Source organism: Capricornis sumatraensis, chromosome 16, assembly GCF_032405125.1.
Source record: "Capricornis sumatraensis isolate serow.1 chromosome 16, serow.2, whole genome shotgun sequence".
Lineage (NCBI taxonomy): Eukaryota > Metazoa > Chordata > Mammalia > Artiodactyla > Bovidae > Capricornis > Capricornis sumatraensis.
In genome coordinates this window covers 64758304-64775794 of record NC_091084.1, presented here as the reverse complement: position 1 = coordinate 64775794, position 17491 = coordinate 64758304, and the positions used below count along the sequence as shown (strand labels likewise).

At 44.9% G+C, this 17491-nt stretch overlaps 1 protein-coding gene across 1 annotated transcript in view; it reads right to left on the bottom strand.

Moving 5' to 3' along the window:
• Positions 1–16667, bottom strand: part of KIAA1549L (KIAA1549 like) — a 129168-nt gene extending 112501 nt beyond the window's left edge. Inside the window, exons 1-5 of the mRNA XM_068988048.1 lie at positions 16310–16667; positions 13101–13718; positions 10855–10970; positions 7765–7984; positions 6390–6523 (exon numbers count right to left, since the gene is read on the bottom strand). Of these exons, the coding sequence (XP_068844149.1) occupies positions 6390–6523; positions 7765–7984; positions 10855–10970; positions 13101–13718; positions 16310–16667 (1446 nt within the window). The remainder of the gene's footprint in view (positions 1–6389; positions 6524–7764; positions 7985–10854; positions 10971–13100; positions 13719–16309) is intronic.
• Between the last annotated feature and the right edge of the window lie 824 nt (positions 16668–17491).

The window sequence follows — 17491 nt, the reverse complement described above, 5'->3', positions numbered from 1 at the left end:
TCATTCTTGGGCAATCATCACCGCTGTCCATTTCCAAAACTTTTCCATCATCCCAAACTGAAACTCTACACCTACTAAATAACTCCCCATTTCTTCCTCTTCCTAGTCCCTGGGAACCACCATTCAATTTTTCTCTCTCTATTAATTTGACAAAACTAAACTCGTGGCTCAGATGGTAAAAGCGTCTGCCTGCAATGAGGGAGACCTGGGTTCAATCCCTAGGTCAGGAAGATCCCCTGGAGAAGGAAATGACAACCCACTCCAGTATTCTTGCCTGGAAAATCCCATGGATGGAGGAGCCTGGTAGGCTACAGTCCATGGGGTCGCAAAGGGTCAGACACAACTGAGCAACTTCACTTCACTTCAAACACTTTTCATGAGTGGAATCATACAGTATTTTCCTTTTGTGATTGGCTCCTTTCATTTAGCCTGATGTCCTCAAGGTACACTCATACTGAAGCACGTGTCAGAATTTCCCTCTGTTTTAAAAGTGAATAATACTCCCTGGCATAGCTATACCACATTTATTTATTCATTCACCTGCAGATGGACACTTAACGTTGCTTCCACCTTTTGGGTGCTGTGAATAATGTTATGAACACTGGTGTTCAAACATCTGTTCAAGTCCCTGGTTTACATTCTATGGAGCATATACCCAGAAACAGAATTGCTGGATCATATGGTAATTCTGTGCTTTTTTTGAGGGAATGCTAACAACAACAATACTCTTTTCCACAGCAGCTGCACCATATGACATGCCCACCAGCAGTGCACAAGAGTTCCAATTTCTCCTTCCCAACACTTGTTATTCTCTTTTTTTTTTTTTTAAATAACAGTTATCCTCATAGGTGTGAAGTGGTATTTTGTGGGCTTTATTTTGCATGTCATATGCTTATTGGTTACCTGTATATCATCTTTGGAGAAACATCTAATCAAATCTTTTGCCCATTTCGTACTTGGGTTGCTTGGTTTTTTGCTGTTGACATGTAGGAGTTCTTTATGCACTCTAGATATTAATTCCTTATAGATACAGTATTTGCAAATATTTTCTTCCATTATGTGGGCTGAGTTTTGATTATGCCTTTTGAGCCACAAAAGTTTTTAATTTTGTTGACATCTAACTTACTTATTTTTTCTTTTGTTATCTGTGCTTTTTGGTGTCATATCAACAAATCACTGCCAAATTCAATGTCATAAAGCTTTTCTCCCCGATTTTCTTCTAAGAGTCCTACAGTTTTATTAGCTCCTACATTTAGGTATTTGATCCGTTTTGAGTTAACTTTTGTATATGGTATTAGGTGAGGATACAACTTCATTTTCTGCTTGTGGATATCAGTTTTCCTAGTATTATTGGGCTGAAGCTAAAGGCAAAGGAGAAAAGGAAAGATATACCCATTTGAATGCAGAGTTTCAAAGAATCTCAAGGAGAGATAAGAAAGCCTTCCTCAGTGATCAATGCAAAGAAATATAGGAAAACAACAGATTGGGAAAGACTACAGATCTCTTCAAGAAAATCAGAGATACCAAGGGAACATTTCATGCAAAGATGAGCACAATAAAGGCCAGAAAAGGTATGGACCTAACAGAAGTAGAAGATATTAGGAAAAGGCCGCAAGAATACACAGAAGAGCTAGACAAAAAAGATCTTCACAACCCAGATAACCATGATGGTGTGATTACTTACCTAAAGCCAGACATGCTGGAATGCTGGAAATCAAGAGGGCCTTATTATGCTAGCAAGTTTGGAAAACTCAGCAGTGGCCATGGGACTGGAAAAGTCAGTTTTCATTCCAATCCCAAAGAAGGGCAATGCCAAAGAATGTTCAAACTACCACACAATTGCACTCATCTCACATGCTAGCAAAGTAATGCTCAAAATTCTCCAAGCCAGGTTTCAACAGTATGTGAACCGTGAAATTCCAGATGTTCAAGCTGGATTTAGAAAAGGTAGAGGAACCAGAGATCAAATTGCCAACAGCTGTTGGATCATCGAAAAAGCAAAGGAATTACAGAAAAACATCTAATTCTGCTTTATTGATTACATCAAACCCTTTGACTGTGTGGATCACAACAAACTGGAAAATTCTTAAAGAGATGGGAATACTAGACCACCTGACCTGCCACTTGAGAAATCTGTATGCAGGTCAAGAAGCAACAGTTAGAACCAGACATGAAACAGACTGGTTCCAAACCGGGAAAGGAGTACGTCAAGGATGTATATTGTCACCCTACTTATTTAACTTATATGCAGAGTACATCATGAGAAATGGTGGGCTGGATGAAGCACAAACTGGAATCAAGATTGCCGAGAGAAATATCAATAATCTCAGATACACAGATGACACCACCCTTACGGCAGAAAGAAGAAGAACTAAAGAACCTCTTGATGAAAGTGAAAGAGGAGAGTGAAAAAGCTGGCTTAAATCTCAACATTCAGAAAATGAAGATCATGGCATCTGGTCCCATCACTTCATGGCAAATGGATGGGGAAACAATGGAAACAGTGACAGACTTTATTTTGGGGGGCTCCAAAATCACTGCAGGTGGTGACTGCAGCCATGAAATTAAAAGATGCTTGCTCCTTGGCAGAAAAGTTATGACCAACCTAGACAGCATATTAGAAAGCAGAGACATTACTTTGTTGACAAAGGCCCATCTAGCCAAAGCTATGGTTTTTCCAGTAATCATGTATGGATGTGAGAGTTGGACTATAAAGAAAGCTGAGTGCCTAAGAATTGATGCTTTTGAACTGTGGTGTTAGAGAAGACTCTTGAGAGTCCCTTGGACTGCAAGGAGATCCAACCAGTCCATCCTAAAGGAAATCAGTCCTGAATATTCATTGGAAGGACTGATGCTGAAGCTGAAACTCCAATACTTTGGCCACCTAATGTGAAGAACTGACACACTGGAAAAGATCCTGATCCTGGGAAAGATTGGAGGCAGGAGGAGAAAGGGACAAAGAGGATGAGATAGTTAGATGGCATCACCGACTTGATGGACATAAGTTTGAGCAAGTTCTGGGAGTTGGTGATGGACAGGGAGGCCTGGCATGCTACAGTCCATGGGGTCACTACAGTTGGACACAACTGAGCGACTGGACTGAACTGATTGGCTGAAATGACTGTCCCTTCCCCCACCTAATGGTCTTGTCAGAAATCATTTGACCATGTATGTATTTATTTCTGAGGTTTCTGTTTGGTTCCACCATATTTCTGTCTTTATGCCAGTTCCACCCTTTTTTGAATACCATAGTTCTGCACTAAGTTTTGAAATCAGGAAGTGTGAGATCTCTGACTTTTGTTTTCCTCTTTAGGATTGTTTTGGCAATTTGGGGTCCCTTGAGATTTCATGTGAATTGTAGGATAGATTTTTCTATTTCTGCAAAAGACGTCACTGGAATTTTGATAGGGATTGCATTGAATCTATCAAACATTCTTGGTAGTACTTGACATCATAACAACATTAAGTCTTCCAATTCATAAGCACAGAATGTCTTTCCATTTATGTTTTCTTTACTCATATTTTTATAGCTAAGAAAAGTGTAGTCACTCTTGGGGGCTACTTAACAACAGCTTCATAAATAAGAAGAAATCCACAGGCCTGAAACCAAGGTCAAATCATGGTTCCCTCATAGTCATGCCCTGTCCCTTGCAGAGAACACTTTCCCATCACCCCCCTATTCTTGGATTCCTTTGGGTTCTGACATCATCTCTTACTTCCCATTCACTCTTGCCATGATTCATTTAGTTAATTAGTCCCATAAAGCTGATGGAATGGAAAGCCATTGTTTTCATCCTTAGTATCCATTCCTCCTTCTTCCATGTCAGTGCCACAATTTCTCTTGAGGAAACACTACTTCTCTCCTGTAAGTTCATGTGCTTTGGGTAGAGTTGCCCCAGTCAGGTTCCAGGAGTGGGTATCTCAGTCAGGCTTAGTTGACTGGGACATTTCATATCCTCAATCACAGTTACTGGTCCACAAATAAGCACATGATACAAGAGGGTTCAATGAAAACTAACCCCAGGATTTTGACTGGAATGACACAAGAAAAGGCACTCTGGTTCCATGAGACTGTGAGCAATAAAGATGAGACAAACTTGGAGGTGCCAGGAGCCTGAGGATAATGCCAGCCTATAGCAAGGCAAGCCAAGAGATGAGGAGAGAATTTCATGAAGAAATCATGTAAGCACCTGGATCCAACTGTTCCTGAAGTAGGAAGCTACAAACTTTTCAGTTACATGAGCCAATCACTTCCTCTTTTTGCATAAGCCTTGTGAGCTTGCATTCCATTGCTTATCATCAAAAAGTCTTAATTGAGCCTACTATAATCTAGCCCTTAATATCGATGCTATGCAAGTAAAAAGTAAGTCACTTTTTCAATGACCCTCTGAAAAAAGTAAATATTTACATGATTTTATTCCACAAAAGATCCAAGGTGCCCCACAAATTATATTTAATACAAGAAAAGGGAAATTTATTAATTGCAAAACCAGGTCCCTAAAAAAAGAGATTAATGACAACCCTAGGGGATGATTAGCATGTAACAATCTATGTATAACATAGTGGCCTAGAGGGTTATTAAATCTACACAACAGCTTTGGCTCTGGGCTTCCTGTTAGCCAAGGCAAAAAGTGAAAGAGGGTTAATAAAACAATTCACCCAATTATCCATTCATATCAAGAGCTGTTGATACATTCAAGAACATCTAAAATCTTTTTAGATGCAATTTTCTAATTGCCTGCTGTAGTCTTTTCCAAGGAATGATTGTTGCTTACTTTATAAAGTTTCATCTCATGGCCCCAACTATCATACAACAACACAAGAGAGGCTTCTTAAGGCCAAGGGCAGCTTATTTATCTTGGTGTCCCTTCCACTGGCTGATAAAAAGAAGCTGCTCTGTAAGTCTGTACTTCCTGATTATAATTAGAATATGTTCCTCTGCCAAGCTCCAATAAGACTCATGTACCTGTGAGGATCACAAACGCAATCAGAAAGGAAAAGATCCCCCACAAAGGAGCTGAGTCACACTCCTTACATAAATCTTATGTCTGTGACATGTTTTTAGATCTTAGTCAAATATGAACCAGATCATAATGAGATACTTCCATATATACTTTGGGTGAATCTAGAAAGGGACAACTGCTCTTTCAAATTAAATTGTATGCTTTCCACATCATATTGGCTTTACTGATAATTCATTTAAGCTAAATGTCAATTTTAAAACCACTGGGTTTAATTGCAAAGGCTTTTAGTTCAGTAAAAACAGAGAGATTGGTTAGTACAATCAGAGAAATCTGGGGGCTTGATGAAAATTATTAAGAAGCATCTGTCTTTAGGGAGATGTTGTCCATAGAAATGTAAAAAATGGGTCTGAGAAAGACATTTGGTAGCATGTCTACTGCAAATTCAGGAAGTTGAAATACAGTATACCAGTACTGAGACTGCCCTGGAAGAGAAGTCAAATGCCTGCTGAAAATTTCATCAAGGATCCCATTTCTACATTGCATTGATGCTAGCAGAGCATGGTAGATTAGAGTACAGGCTTTGGCTCAAGCCCTAATTCTGGAAGTTTCTTACCATTCTCTACATTCCTTTCTCTGTGAAATGCTGATAATAACACCTCAGAAGGATGTCTTGAGTATTATGTAGCAAAGCGTTTATAAAACACTTAGCACAATCCTGGCACATGCTGCTGCTGCTAAGTCGCTTCAGTTGTGTCCAACTCTGTGCGACCCCATAGATGGCAGCCCACCAGGCTCCCTCATCCCTGGGATTCTCTAGGCAAGAACACTGGAGTGGGTTGCCATTTCCTTCTCCAATGCATGGAAGTGAAAAGTCAAAGTGAAGTTGCTCAGTCATGTCCGACACTTAGCGACCCCATGGACTGCAGCCTACCAGGCTCCTCCCTCCACGGGATTTTCCAGGCAAGAATACTGGAGTAGGGTGCCATTGCCTTCTCCAGATCCTGGCACACAGTAAGCCCTAAATATAAGATGTGTGTGCTTAAACTAAGGTGATTGTTCCTGTGGATACCTGGAAAATAAACTGAATTAAAATCACAGAAAGGAAATCTTAGGTGAATTAGTTATTTAGAAATGATTCACTTTATATGAGACACCTGACATATAGAGTATATTCTAGTACATTAAAAATAAATAAGTATATTAGAAAGACTTGAGGAAGCTTCACAAGGGAAAATAAACATAAAATCCCAAATCACAGCAGGTACACAGGGGTACACCATCTCTCTTGTATAATCAACCCCAGATATCCTCACATAACCGAAGTACAAAGGCAGCTTTGAAGTGGGGGAACCACAGCACTTCTTGCCAACATTTGGGTTCTGGGTGGCTTCTGTCAACTACAGGCTGAAGCACACTCCCACTTACCTCAATCGTCAGGTTGCTTTTAGTATTCAGAACTTTCCTCTCAGCATCCTGGAAGGCCCTCTGTAGCCTCTGTTCCATGGTCTGAGCAAATTTGCAGGACTGTATGTTGTCGGACTGGCTCACAAACTGTAGCACTAGAATGAGAGTAATAAATCAACGCTCACCAAAGCTCTATGTCTTAGTTCCTTGAACTTAATGGCAGTCATGATACAAAACGGCATGATTTTACATCACAGAAATCAGGCAAATAAGGGCAGTCATAGTTTTGGAAGTGGCTCTTAAAATAATTTATAATATAGAAGAATTAAAAACATGATCGAATCTGAGATTCCCTCCAATGCAAAGAATTTTGTGATTTCAATTACTGGCATATGGAAACATCTGCTCCAAGACAACAACATGACTTTAGAGTGATCAGGCCTTCTATTTCTTTGGAAGGAAAAAAAGAAGTCAATTGACCTACATAACTAAGTTGTTTGAGTCTTTCAGTTTCAATGGTTCCTCTACTCTTGTGGCTTCCAAACCACAAGATCAGAATTTTTAAAAACATAAAACATTTTTAAAATTATCTATTTAGGTTGCACTGGGTCTTCACTGCTGTGCAAGAGCTTTCTCTAGTTGTGGAAAGCGGAGGCTTTCTCTAGGTACAGTGAGCTTTTGTTGCAGAGCACACAGACGCAGTAGCTGTGGCACACAGGGTTAGTTGCCTCACAGCATATGGAATACTCCCGGGCCAGGGATGGAACCTGTGACCCCTGCATTAGCAAGTTTATTCTTAACCACTGGACCACCAGGGAAGTCCCAACAGGGAATTTAAAAGAAAGACTCTAAGGCCTAAGCTCAAAGATTCTAATTCAAGGGCATCTGGAACATGTTATCGTAAAGCACAGATTTTATGCTGAGGATACTCAACCCTCCTCAGTATCCACTGATAATACAGGAAAAAAAAAATACAGTACCTGATGCTCATAAGTACTATATACTCATATAAATTGGGAAGACTTCTATGAAGGAATATTTCTCATGAATCCAGGTTGGAAAAGTTTAGGCCGCTGTGCAGGGAACTTGGACATTAGATTAGCAAGGCCCTTGAAGGAAGGTACACAAGGACTCTAAGAAATGACAGAGCAGCTAGTGATGGAATTTTCTTTCTTTTATTTGGCTGCCCCAGGCCTTAGTTGTGGCATCTTCAGCTGTGGCATGAGGGATTTAGTTCCCTGACCAGGGATCAAACCTGTACCCTCTGCACTGGGAGTGTGGAGTCTTACCCACTGAACACCAGGGAAGTTCCAGTGATGGAGTTTTCAAACAGGTCCTCCTGGTACCGCCCACAATCCCAGAATGAAGAGGAATCCTTCTCTTCTGAATTACTTGCCTGTTTTCAGCTGCAAGTAGCCTGCAGGCTGGGGAATCCACGGGGAAGCAAGTACAGCCACAGACTGCAAGTTTGGCGTGTGCTGCTTCACATCCGCAGTGACGTTGCTGATCCCATAAACACCCAGCATTTCGCTCACTGCGGAAGGCAAGTAGACCAGCCTCCCTTTGGTAGCGTAATAACCAACGGTGATATTGTGAGAATGTTCCAGGAGGTCCACCTACAAGACAAATGGACCCAAAGAACTTAGTGTTCATTTCCACTGTACTTTAAGTCTCTCCTGGTGTTTCTTAGAACCACAGTGGTTACTCAGCATGGCTGGGGAACAGGACGCTCCCATTCGACAAATATTCTAGCAATCCTATAACCTGATGGGATTGGCAGGTCTCAAAATATCAGAATACAACAAAATATAACTTGAGTTGAACCTATGGATATAAGATTAAATCTATATTTAATTCTGAAACAGAATTAAGTCTGTGGGTAGGTTTTTTTTTTTTTTTATTCCTTAAGTGCCTCAGTTTAATCCTGTGAGCACCAATTATCACCCAGGAGGGCAGGCAGGAGACAGCAGGCAAAAGAGATTTCCTGGGGCAGGAATGCTGGGAAAAATGGCTGTACCATATTTCTCATCATTTATAAACATTAAAGGGGCTTCCCTGATGGCTCAGTGGGTAAAGAATCCACCTGCAGTACAGGAGCTGCAGGAGACATGGGTTCAACCCCTGGGTCGGGAAGATCTCCTGGAACAGGAAATGGCACCCACTCCAGTCCTCTTGCCTGGAAAATCCCACGGACAGAGAAGCCTGGTGGGCTACGGTCCATGGGGTTGCAAAGAGCTGGACACGGCTGAGTGACTGAGCCCAACAACAACATAAACATTAAAAGGCAGAAATGATAGATTAAGTTCGGACCCCTTCCAGACAAGGGCCAGGTAGTAAATGAGGTGAGAGAAGAAGCTGAGAGAAGAGCTGTTCAGATTTAACTCCATTCTTGGCTTGTAACTGGGTCACGACCAAGGCAAGGCTGGGCCATGGAGAATTTCTCTTACAGCAAAGGAGTCCTAAGGGATGCTGATGATCTGAGCTCTTTCTCACCCAACTGGAAGAGTTTTGAGGCTTTTGACCTTATTCTTATTTTGTTTTGCTTTCCTCGTGTTTGATACCAACAGTTCAGGGTGTTTGAACACTGCCTTCCCTCCCCTTATTCCTCCATCTCCATTAGGGGTGTCAAGTTTTTTGCCAAAGAAACCAAGACAACTGACTTTGCAGGAGGCTGGGTGTCCTTTGCTTCCTCCACATTGTGCTCCTCAGCACCTCGTCACTTGAAGCTGGTGTTCAAGGTGACATTAGGTGGGACAAGAGGTATTTCTGGATGGAACACAGACTCAGCACCAAATACCACCAAATCACCCAGAAAGAAGGTGACTCCCATTCTCATCCTCCTAATATTAATATCTCAAGAAGCAAGTCTCAGTTTGAGGACAGTTGACTTCTAACACCTCTCTAATCCTTGCTAATCAAATTTTTAAACAAACAAAGGGATGCCAGGCCCCAGCCTTAATGCCTTCTGTAAGCAGTAATATCTAGCTTGAATTTAACAGGCTGTCTCCACTATTTTCATTTTTATTTTTAAATTTTGGCCATCCCATGCAGCTTGTAGGATCTCAGTTCCCTGACCAGGGATTGAAACTGGGCCATGAAGGTAAAGGCGCCAAATCCTAACCACTAGACCATCAGGAAACTCCCTTATTTCATTTTTATCATTACCTTCTATTTGCTGCAAATGATCCTGACTTCTATTCATGGTGATAATATCAAACATCTTCTCGAAAGAAATATGTTTCAGTGTTTTCTTTAAATTTTTATTGAACCATAGTCAGTTCAAAGTGTTGTGTTAGTTTCTGCAGTACAGTACAGTGAATCAGTTATACATATCCATTTATCCACTCCTTTCTAGATTCTTTCCCCATATAGGTCATTACAGAGTATTGAATAGAGTTCCCGACACTATATAGTAGGTCTTTATTAGTTATCCATCTTATATAAAGTAGTGCATATATGACAATCCCAATCTTAAATGTGTTTTTAAAATAAAAACTGATTTAAAAATAACTACTACATACTAATTCTCACAGCAGTCTGAGATGATACGCAACAAAGAGCAAAAACTGGGAGGCTAATTTGCAAACAACCAAAGTTTCATAAAAACTGTCTCAGGTGACCACAGGGAAACATTCACATTTTCAACTTTCAAATAAAGTTTCTGGTGCAGAAACCACAGATGTCTCTTGTGGAGAGCATTTCCTCTTCTTCTTTTCAGAACTATATAAAAGAGATTAACAATGATGAATAAACTGTACCCAATCTCCTTCCTAGTCCATGGTGTGGTGGTGGGGAAGGACCGCTAATTTGAGTGCAGCTGTGCAAAGCATCAGAGCAGAAAGCTGGAGCAATATTTTTAAGTGATGTAAAGGGCTGTCCACTGACTGCCCATCACATGTACTGCTTAAAACTTGGAATCAAACCAAAAGGAAGCAGACCAAGACTTCCATCACTTGGATATGCCATCAAAATCAGTTGGTGGTTGTTAAATAGTACTTGGCATGAAAGTGTTTGGAGAGAAAAAAAAAAAGCCTACTTCCTTGTCTGTTGCTCTCAATTTAAGCAAAGTTGGACTCAATTTACAAGTCAGAGTAATTTTTAAATGTCCAGAAATAAATCGCCAACTGTTTACAATGGTGAGGAAGATGAAAGAAAAAGCAGTGGATGGTTTCTGCAAAATTACACTGACACAGTTAAATACTTTCCCCAAATAACAGGATAATGGGGCAATTTTTATAAAGTACATCCAGGCTTTAAAAAAAACAACCCCAAAACTAGACACAATTATCCTCAATTTTCTATCTCAAAATTTGACCTCCTTCTCCTGCTACCACACATTAGCTCTTTGCCAAAAGCATGCATGATGAAAGATTCTACTTGTGCGGTGGTGATGGTGCCCAGGGAGGAGAGAAACAATGTAAACAGGCTCTGGACCCAAAAAGAAGACGTGGCTGGACGAGGCTGGTTACAAGAACAGGGGGCTTACGTGAGCCAAGACGTCATTCTGGTGGAAGGCCTTCCGCAAGGCCTGTGTGAGCCCTTTGGCTATATTGAGCTTCAAGGTCTCACTGATCTGCATCCTCCTTTGGGTCAGAAAGAGAACTGTGGGGTGAAAGAGAAGCACAGCATCAGCAGAAGGCAGCCGACCTCCTACCTAATTCATGCGCCTCTGCTCCTCCCCAGCCACCCAGCACCCCCTGCAGGTTCTGAGCAAAGCTGGTGGGCACAGGGCCAACTGAAAACCAGATGGTATAATTTCCTAGTTTCACAATTTTCCCATTTAGCATAGCTGGAGCGGCAGCTCTGTTGGTCCTGCTCACGTCCTAAAGGAAGAAGGCCCAGCCATTTGGGTGGCCCTAGTGGAGAGATGGCTAGCACACTAGTGGCACTTCACTTCTGACCGTCACCGCCTCTAACTCTGAAAGCCAGGCTAAAGCCAACGTGCCTGCCTCTGACTGGTCTGCATGCAAGGATATTCCTGCAATAGCATCCCTGAGTGCCACCTTAAGGGCAGGCCCTGCATCCTAAAACAGCCTAAATCAACTCTGCATCAGGAGGGGCAGTCCCCACCCCACAAGCAGGATGTCCTGTTTGCTTGACTTCCCAGATACCTGGCATGGAAAAGAGGCATTTGTGATGGAACATGACAGGTGCTCCCTGAAGGGAAGCCTAGGAGGTAGTTGGAGGCCCTTGGAGAAGCATCCGGCCCTGACTGGGGCGAGGGAGTGGGGATCAGGGGAGGTTTCCAGGAGGAACTGATGCTTCCATGAAGCCTTGGAGGATGATGGGTGTGAGCTGGGCCAAGGCCAGAGGGACTGCCCTGGCCCCTCCCAACAGAGGGAAGACCAAGTGCAAAGGCACAGGGGAGAGAAGTGAACACTTCAGTCTACAAGTCCAGGCCTGGTCCTGAGGGCAGTGGGAAAGGAAGGGGTTTAAGCAAAGGCATGCACTTTAGAAGGTTCCCTTGACTGCAGACTGGAGAAGAGATTGGAGGGGTGGGGCAGTCTGAAGGCAGACAGAGAAATCTGGCCGCTGTTGCAGAATGTAGGTGAGTGATAGGAACCAGGGAAGGGGCTGTGGGGGTGGAGGGAAGAGGTATTCAGGAGGCAGAACAGGAAGGAACCAACTGGGTGTGGCTGGGGTGAGGCGGGGCTGTGAAGAAGAGGGAGTGGAGAATGTTCCAGACTTCCACATCAAGGAGGCTGGGGTTGCCTGCCACTCAGAGAGGGAGGCAGAGATCTGGAGGGAGGGGGCAGAGGGAGGGAAAACCAGATGGTACAATTTCTTGAGAAATTGAAAAAGATACTGTGCTTTCTGCTATGCCTAGCTTCACATTTTCCCATTTTAGAATAGGATCTGTCTCAAGAAATAATTTCATTTAATTCCTTGTGGGGTGAAGAGGAAGGCGGGACATGAGCATTCAACACTGGCATGCTCTTTCAAATAATGTTTCTAATGCTTTTTATAGCAGACACTACCAAACTATTAAAAGCATTGTGTGCCTTCTTGGCCCATTTGCTGCAACTCAGAGGTGGGGGCTGAAAAACCAGCATCTACCACCCCACCTTTTTCAAGAAGGTCTCCTTTTTAACATGAGAAGAAAATTCAGGCGCCAACATAGAGTACCATAGCTGTACTTTTAGTATCCGATGATTGAGAAGACACATGAGAGTCCTTCTGAGTCCTCTTGCCCTTCCTGTGATTGTGTATTTTACTAATCACAGCATTCACACATGTGAGACATCACTTTAGGCATCGCATCATCAAGGTTTGCCTGCAGATATACTCTACAGGCAAATTTTGGTGTACCTTTGCTTTTTTAGACTCCCTAGTGGAACTGGTTTCAGGAGGCCTCTGATACCAGGATGGATCCCAGGGCTAGATTCCGTGTCATACTCTCCACATGATAGAGGAGATTCTTCTCCATCACTTAATGAAGATCAGGACTTCTCAGCCTCAGCACTTTGGATGTTTTGGGCTGGATTATTCTGTTGCCTGAGCATCCTGTGCACTGTAGGAACGTTTAGCAGCATCCCTGGTCTCTTAACACTCTAGATGCCTGAAACACCCTCCCTACCCTCCAAGATATAGACACTCCAAAACATCTCCAGACGTGGCAGCAGGGACTGGTTGAGAACCACTGATTTCAAAGAAATCTAAGAATTCTGCTACATCTCTGAGGCCAGAACGCACTTGCGGCTTTCACATCAAATCAGGGCAGTGAACCCTTACCTGTCTTCACCAGGAGCTTACTGGACATCTGACACTCCAGGTTGGACGCCGTCTTGCCAGCTGTGACCACGGCAGTGGACACAGCGGGAAGAGCGGCATCTGTGTTTTCTGCTGATGAAGGCGGCATCCGGGTGGCCCTCACTGGCGCGGTGATGGACGTCAAGGCTGCTGTGATGGTCAGCGGGCGAGTGGTGGACACCCTGGGCAGGTCTGGGTTGGTGGGGTTCGGGAAGCCCGTGTGCATGGCTTGTGGTTTCCTGGGGAGGTGTGTTGTGGATAACAGGCCAGAGGGAGCGCCCGTGTTCCCTTGCATGGCTGTGTGAGTGCTCATGGTGTGTGCTGTTCTTGCAAACATGTAGGTCGGCGTGAACGAGAAGGCTGGATGAGCCACCCCTGGTGTTGCTTTGGGGCCAGATGCTGCACTGTTCGTGATGTTTTTAGCTAGAGCTGTGGTCCAGCTGCTCTTGGCTAATCCCGAGGCCATGGCCGAAGGGCTGCTGCCAGTGCCCTTAGCAACCAGGGCTGCAGACAGCACCAGTGGACTTGATTTCCGAAGAAACAATGTGGTTGCTGCTGCTGCTGCTGTCGGCTCTGCCTTGGGCAACACTGAGGAGTCCACTGCAAAGAGAAAAAGCAAAGTTTGTCATTGGCACGGAATGCACACACCACTTGTGGAGATGAATGGATGTCACTTATGGGTTTGTTGGGGTTACAGGTCTCTGAGCTCTGGAATTTAGGCAAAATGGCTTTAGGTTCATTAAGTCGATTAACCATAATGAGAATGCCACCTAGAGCAAAGCTATGGGTGGAAATGAGGACACTTAAATTCTGAATACTTTCCAAAAAATCCAAGTCGGCCGAAGATCAAGGGCATGACTATCTGGACTAATAACTCATTCATCATCCTAAAATCAGGCGTATCTGCTCCTTTGGAGCAAAGCTAGGTATTTGTGTTGAGCCTGAAGATGCTTTGGCCCCAGAAGCAGTCACACTCCTATCTTGGGAGGGACCAGGAAACAAACTACCTGCATTAGTGGTTGCACCTGTCCATTTCTCGGGGTGCTGAGAAGCCCACGGTGCTTTGGACAGGGTCCTGAATAAGGCACTGGTTGACGGAGAAGGCGATTCAGCAGGAGAGTGAAATCTCAGGATATTCTGGAATGGTGGGGAAGCATTTATCACCGGAGATGGATAGATGTCATCGGCAATTTGAAAACTTGTATCCACTTCATCTGAAAGCATTTCTGGCAAGCGAGCTGTGGAAGTCAGACGGAGAGCTCAGCACAAGTGGATGTGTTGGATGGGCAGGTGACTGTAGATGGGGATGAGACACAGCTTGTTGGCTTATACGTGGGTAATCTCCAATCTCAGCTGTTTGGAAGTCTCTGGTGTAGTTGTTAGTGTTTATGGACAAGAAGTCTGTATGGTTTCCAACCGTAACATCTGACTGTTGGATGGACTGGTTGGTGCTCAGACCAGACCCTGGATCCTGGATGCTAAAACCTTCCACAGTCACTGAATGCCCAACATTATCTTTGAAGTCCTGAGATTTTATTGTATTGGCAGTGGAATTTAACCCACCAGGAGAAGTGGCTGGAGCTGGGTGAGTTTCCCAACTTGTGGAGTTAATTGTGTGCCCATTTACATCATAATTTGTTTGCTGCAGCCAGCTAGACATCATGGGTTCTGTGGAAAGGGACTCAGCTTCTACTGCAACAGAACTCCAGAAAACATCTGTGGTTGCTGGCTTCCTCATGCCTCCCATTGTTGAGAAATCATAGACCTCACTGGAGGAGGGAAAAGCTGTCACCTGTTTAGAAGCCAAAACTGGCAACTCAGAATGGTCTGTCACAGCTGTGTAAGTCACTGGCTTGGTGCTGGAAAAACCATGAGATGGGGATACAGTCTGCGTAGCTCGTGTGAAGGGGATGGAAGATGGAGGTAATTCAGAAGGAAGGAGGCTGGTTCCTGGTGGTGTCATGTCTGTAGAGACATGATCAGTGCTGAAATCAGAGGTGAATCCACCTACAGCATGAAGACTTAGACTCTCTTTACTCAGAAGGGTCTGGAGAGCAACTGTCAAACTTGCCTTTTCGTTTTTCTTTAAAACAGCTGCCATGCTACCTTCCTTCTGCAGGGGAAATGTCCAGGTCATGGAAGGACGATGAGGAAATGTGCTTAAGAGGAGGAGGTCTGCAGCTGCTGTGGGAGGGGACCCATCACCACCTGCTTCTTGAGGAGTTGGCACTTGGGGCACGGCGGATGGAGAGACGTGACTCTGTGCCAGCTGGAGTGGGGCAGGCGTGGAGGGGAAGCCTGCTGTTTTGCCATTTGATGGGGATGTGGGAACTGCCCCAGAAGGACCTTGTTGTCCTTGGCCAGCTGTAGTGAGAGGCAGAGGAGAAGGCACCGAAGGAGAAGATTTGTGTTCTGCTGAAAGGGTGGGCCCTTTGGAATTCTCTGGGGTTGCTGACACATGCAGGGGGTAAGCAGAGTTCTTTGCTGGAGCACGGGTTGCCTCCAGGCTGGTCATTCTCACTGCCACTGACTCTGCAGTCTGGACCAGTGAGGACGCAGCCTCATGGGTTGCTGCACTCTTCAAGGTTGGCAGAGACACCCCATTATGTGCTCCTTCAGCCACCTCAGCTTCAGTTGGCTGGGTGGATGCAAGACTTGGAGCCACTTCCAACGTCGACAATGAGGGCCTTCCACCATGAAGCTGAAGACTTCCAGAGGCTGGGGGAGCGGGAGACAAAGGGGCCAGGTCTGCCACGGAGCTCAAAAATTTGGGTGAGGGGGAGCCCGCTGAGTGAGGACCCCCTGCTGGGCTTGAGGATCCAGAAAAACCTAGATGAGGGATGCCTATTAAATCCTGGGCATTTCTGGATCGAGCGTGGTTCATTCCCTTAGCAAATGGGTTTTTAGGGGCTTCACTATGCTCTGACTTGAGGAGGAGGCAGTTGGAGCCATGTGGGGGAATAAAGGCACTTTGGTGGGTCGCTCTGCTGCCTTAGAAAAGATGATGGAATGAGGTGAGTCGGGAGCCAATGAAGAAGACGAAGATGAGAGCAGAGCGTCTGCCCTCGGGGAATGTAGTTCTGAGATGGAAGGAGTCCCTACCCGCGGCGGCCGCAACAGGAGGCCAGCGGTGAAGGGCGTCCCTGGCGGGAGGGTGGGCAGTGGGGGCGGCATGCGGGCGTGAGGCAAACCTGACATGGTGGCCGCTTCTCTCCCCACTGGAGGTCTTGGCTGGACCAGGGTCTCGGTGGAATCCTTGGACGGCTCGAGGGAGGCGCTGCGTGCGCTGTCTTGGGGAGGAGAGAAGTCCCTGTGGGCCCGAGCTCGGCGGTGTGTCTTGGGTAGGGCCGTCCAGGCAGACTGCGGCCAGCTCGTGTTGTCAGGGGATGGTCCAGGCCCAGGCTTCATTCTGTCCACTGCTGAGGAAGACTGGACTTCGGAGAAAGGCCATGTTGGTGAAATCGGTAACAGCCTCCCATGAGGAGATGACTCCGGGGTTGGGGTGACAGCTATCTGCTGGTTGTCCTTTCCTGTGAAATGAAATATCATGCCATCAGGCCTTGGCTAACCATAGGTCCTGGAGAGAAGGGTAGGCAAGAGAAGTACCCCTTGGACCTCACAGAACTTCCACGCCATTAAACATTCATTAAGACTCATTAAACACATCCAAACAATAACTTAGGTCATTACAGATAGGCCGATGCTGCAGCTAACCTACATGGTAGCGTAGGTGAGAGATAGCCACTGATGAGGTGATGCTTAAGCAAAGATGTGGAAGATATTTGTGTGTTTTAAATCTGTTCCACCGACAAGGGTTGGACTGTGAAACTCACAGCCTAGAAAACCAAAGCTGAACATGGCTCCCTGCCATGGCCAAGGACACCAAAATAAACCTCATCCAAGAATCCTCAGTGCAGAAGGGAAGGACTGTGTGTCTAAATGCAGATCTTTTATTCTTAGGGCATTTCAAGAGCAACAACTGAGGTTGCCTGTGTTTGGAGAGATGGCACCCAGGAGACAGACTTATTAATATCTTGCTGGATTTAAAAGGATTCCTGATGCTATGGTTCACACCATGTCAAACAGCAAAGGGGATTTCCTTCAAATTAGGCTATTTGAAGAGAAAAACTGTTCATATCCCACCCAGGACCACAGACAGCTCTCACAAGGCCTGGTGTCACTACCAGCACCTGCAGAGAAACCAGAACTGTCAGCGCAAATGTGCAAAACTGCAGGCGGAAAGGCGAGGAGACAGGGCATGAAATGTGACTCCACGGGAAAGGAGGCGAAGAAACAACCAATCAGGAAGCTGGGAATTCCACGCTTGGGAGGACCTCCTGCTTGAGGATCCTCTCTGATCCCTTTTCCACAGC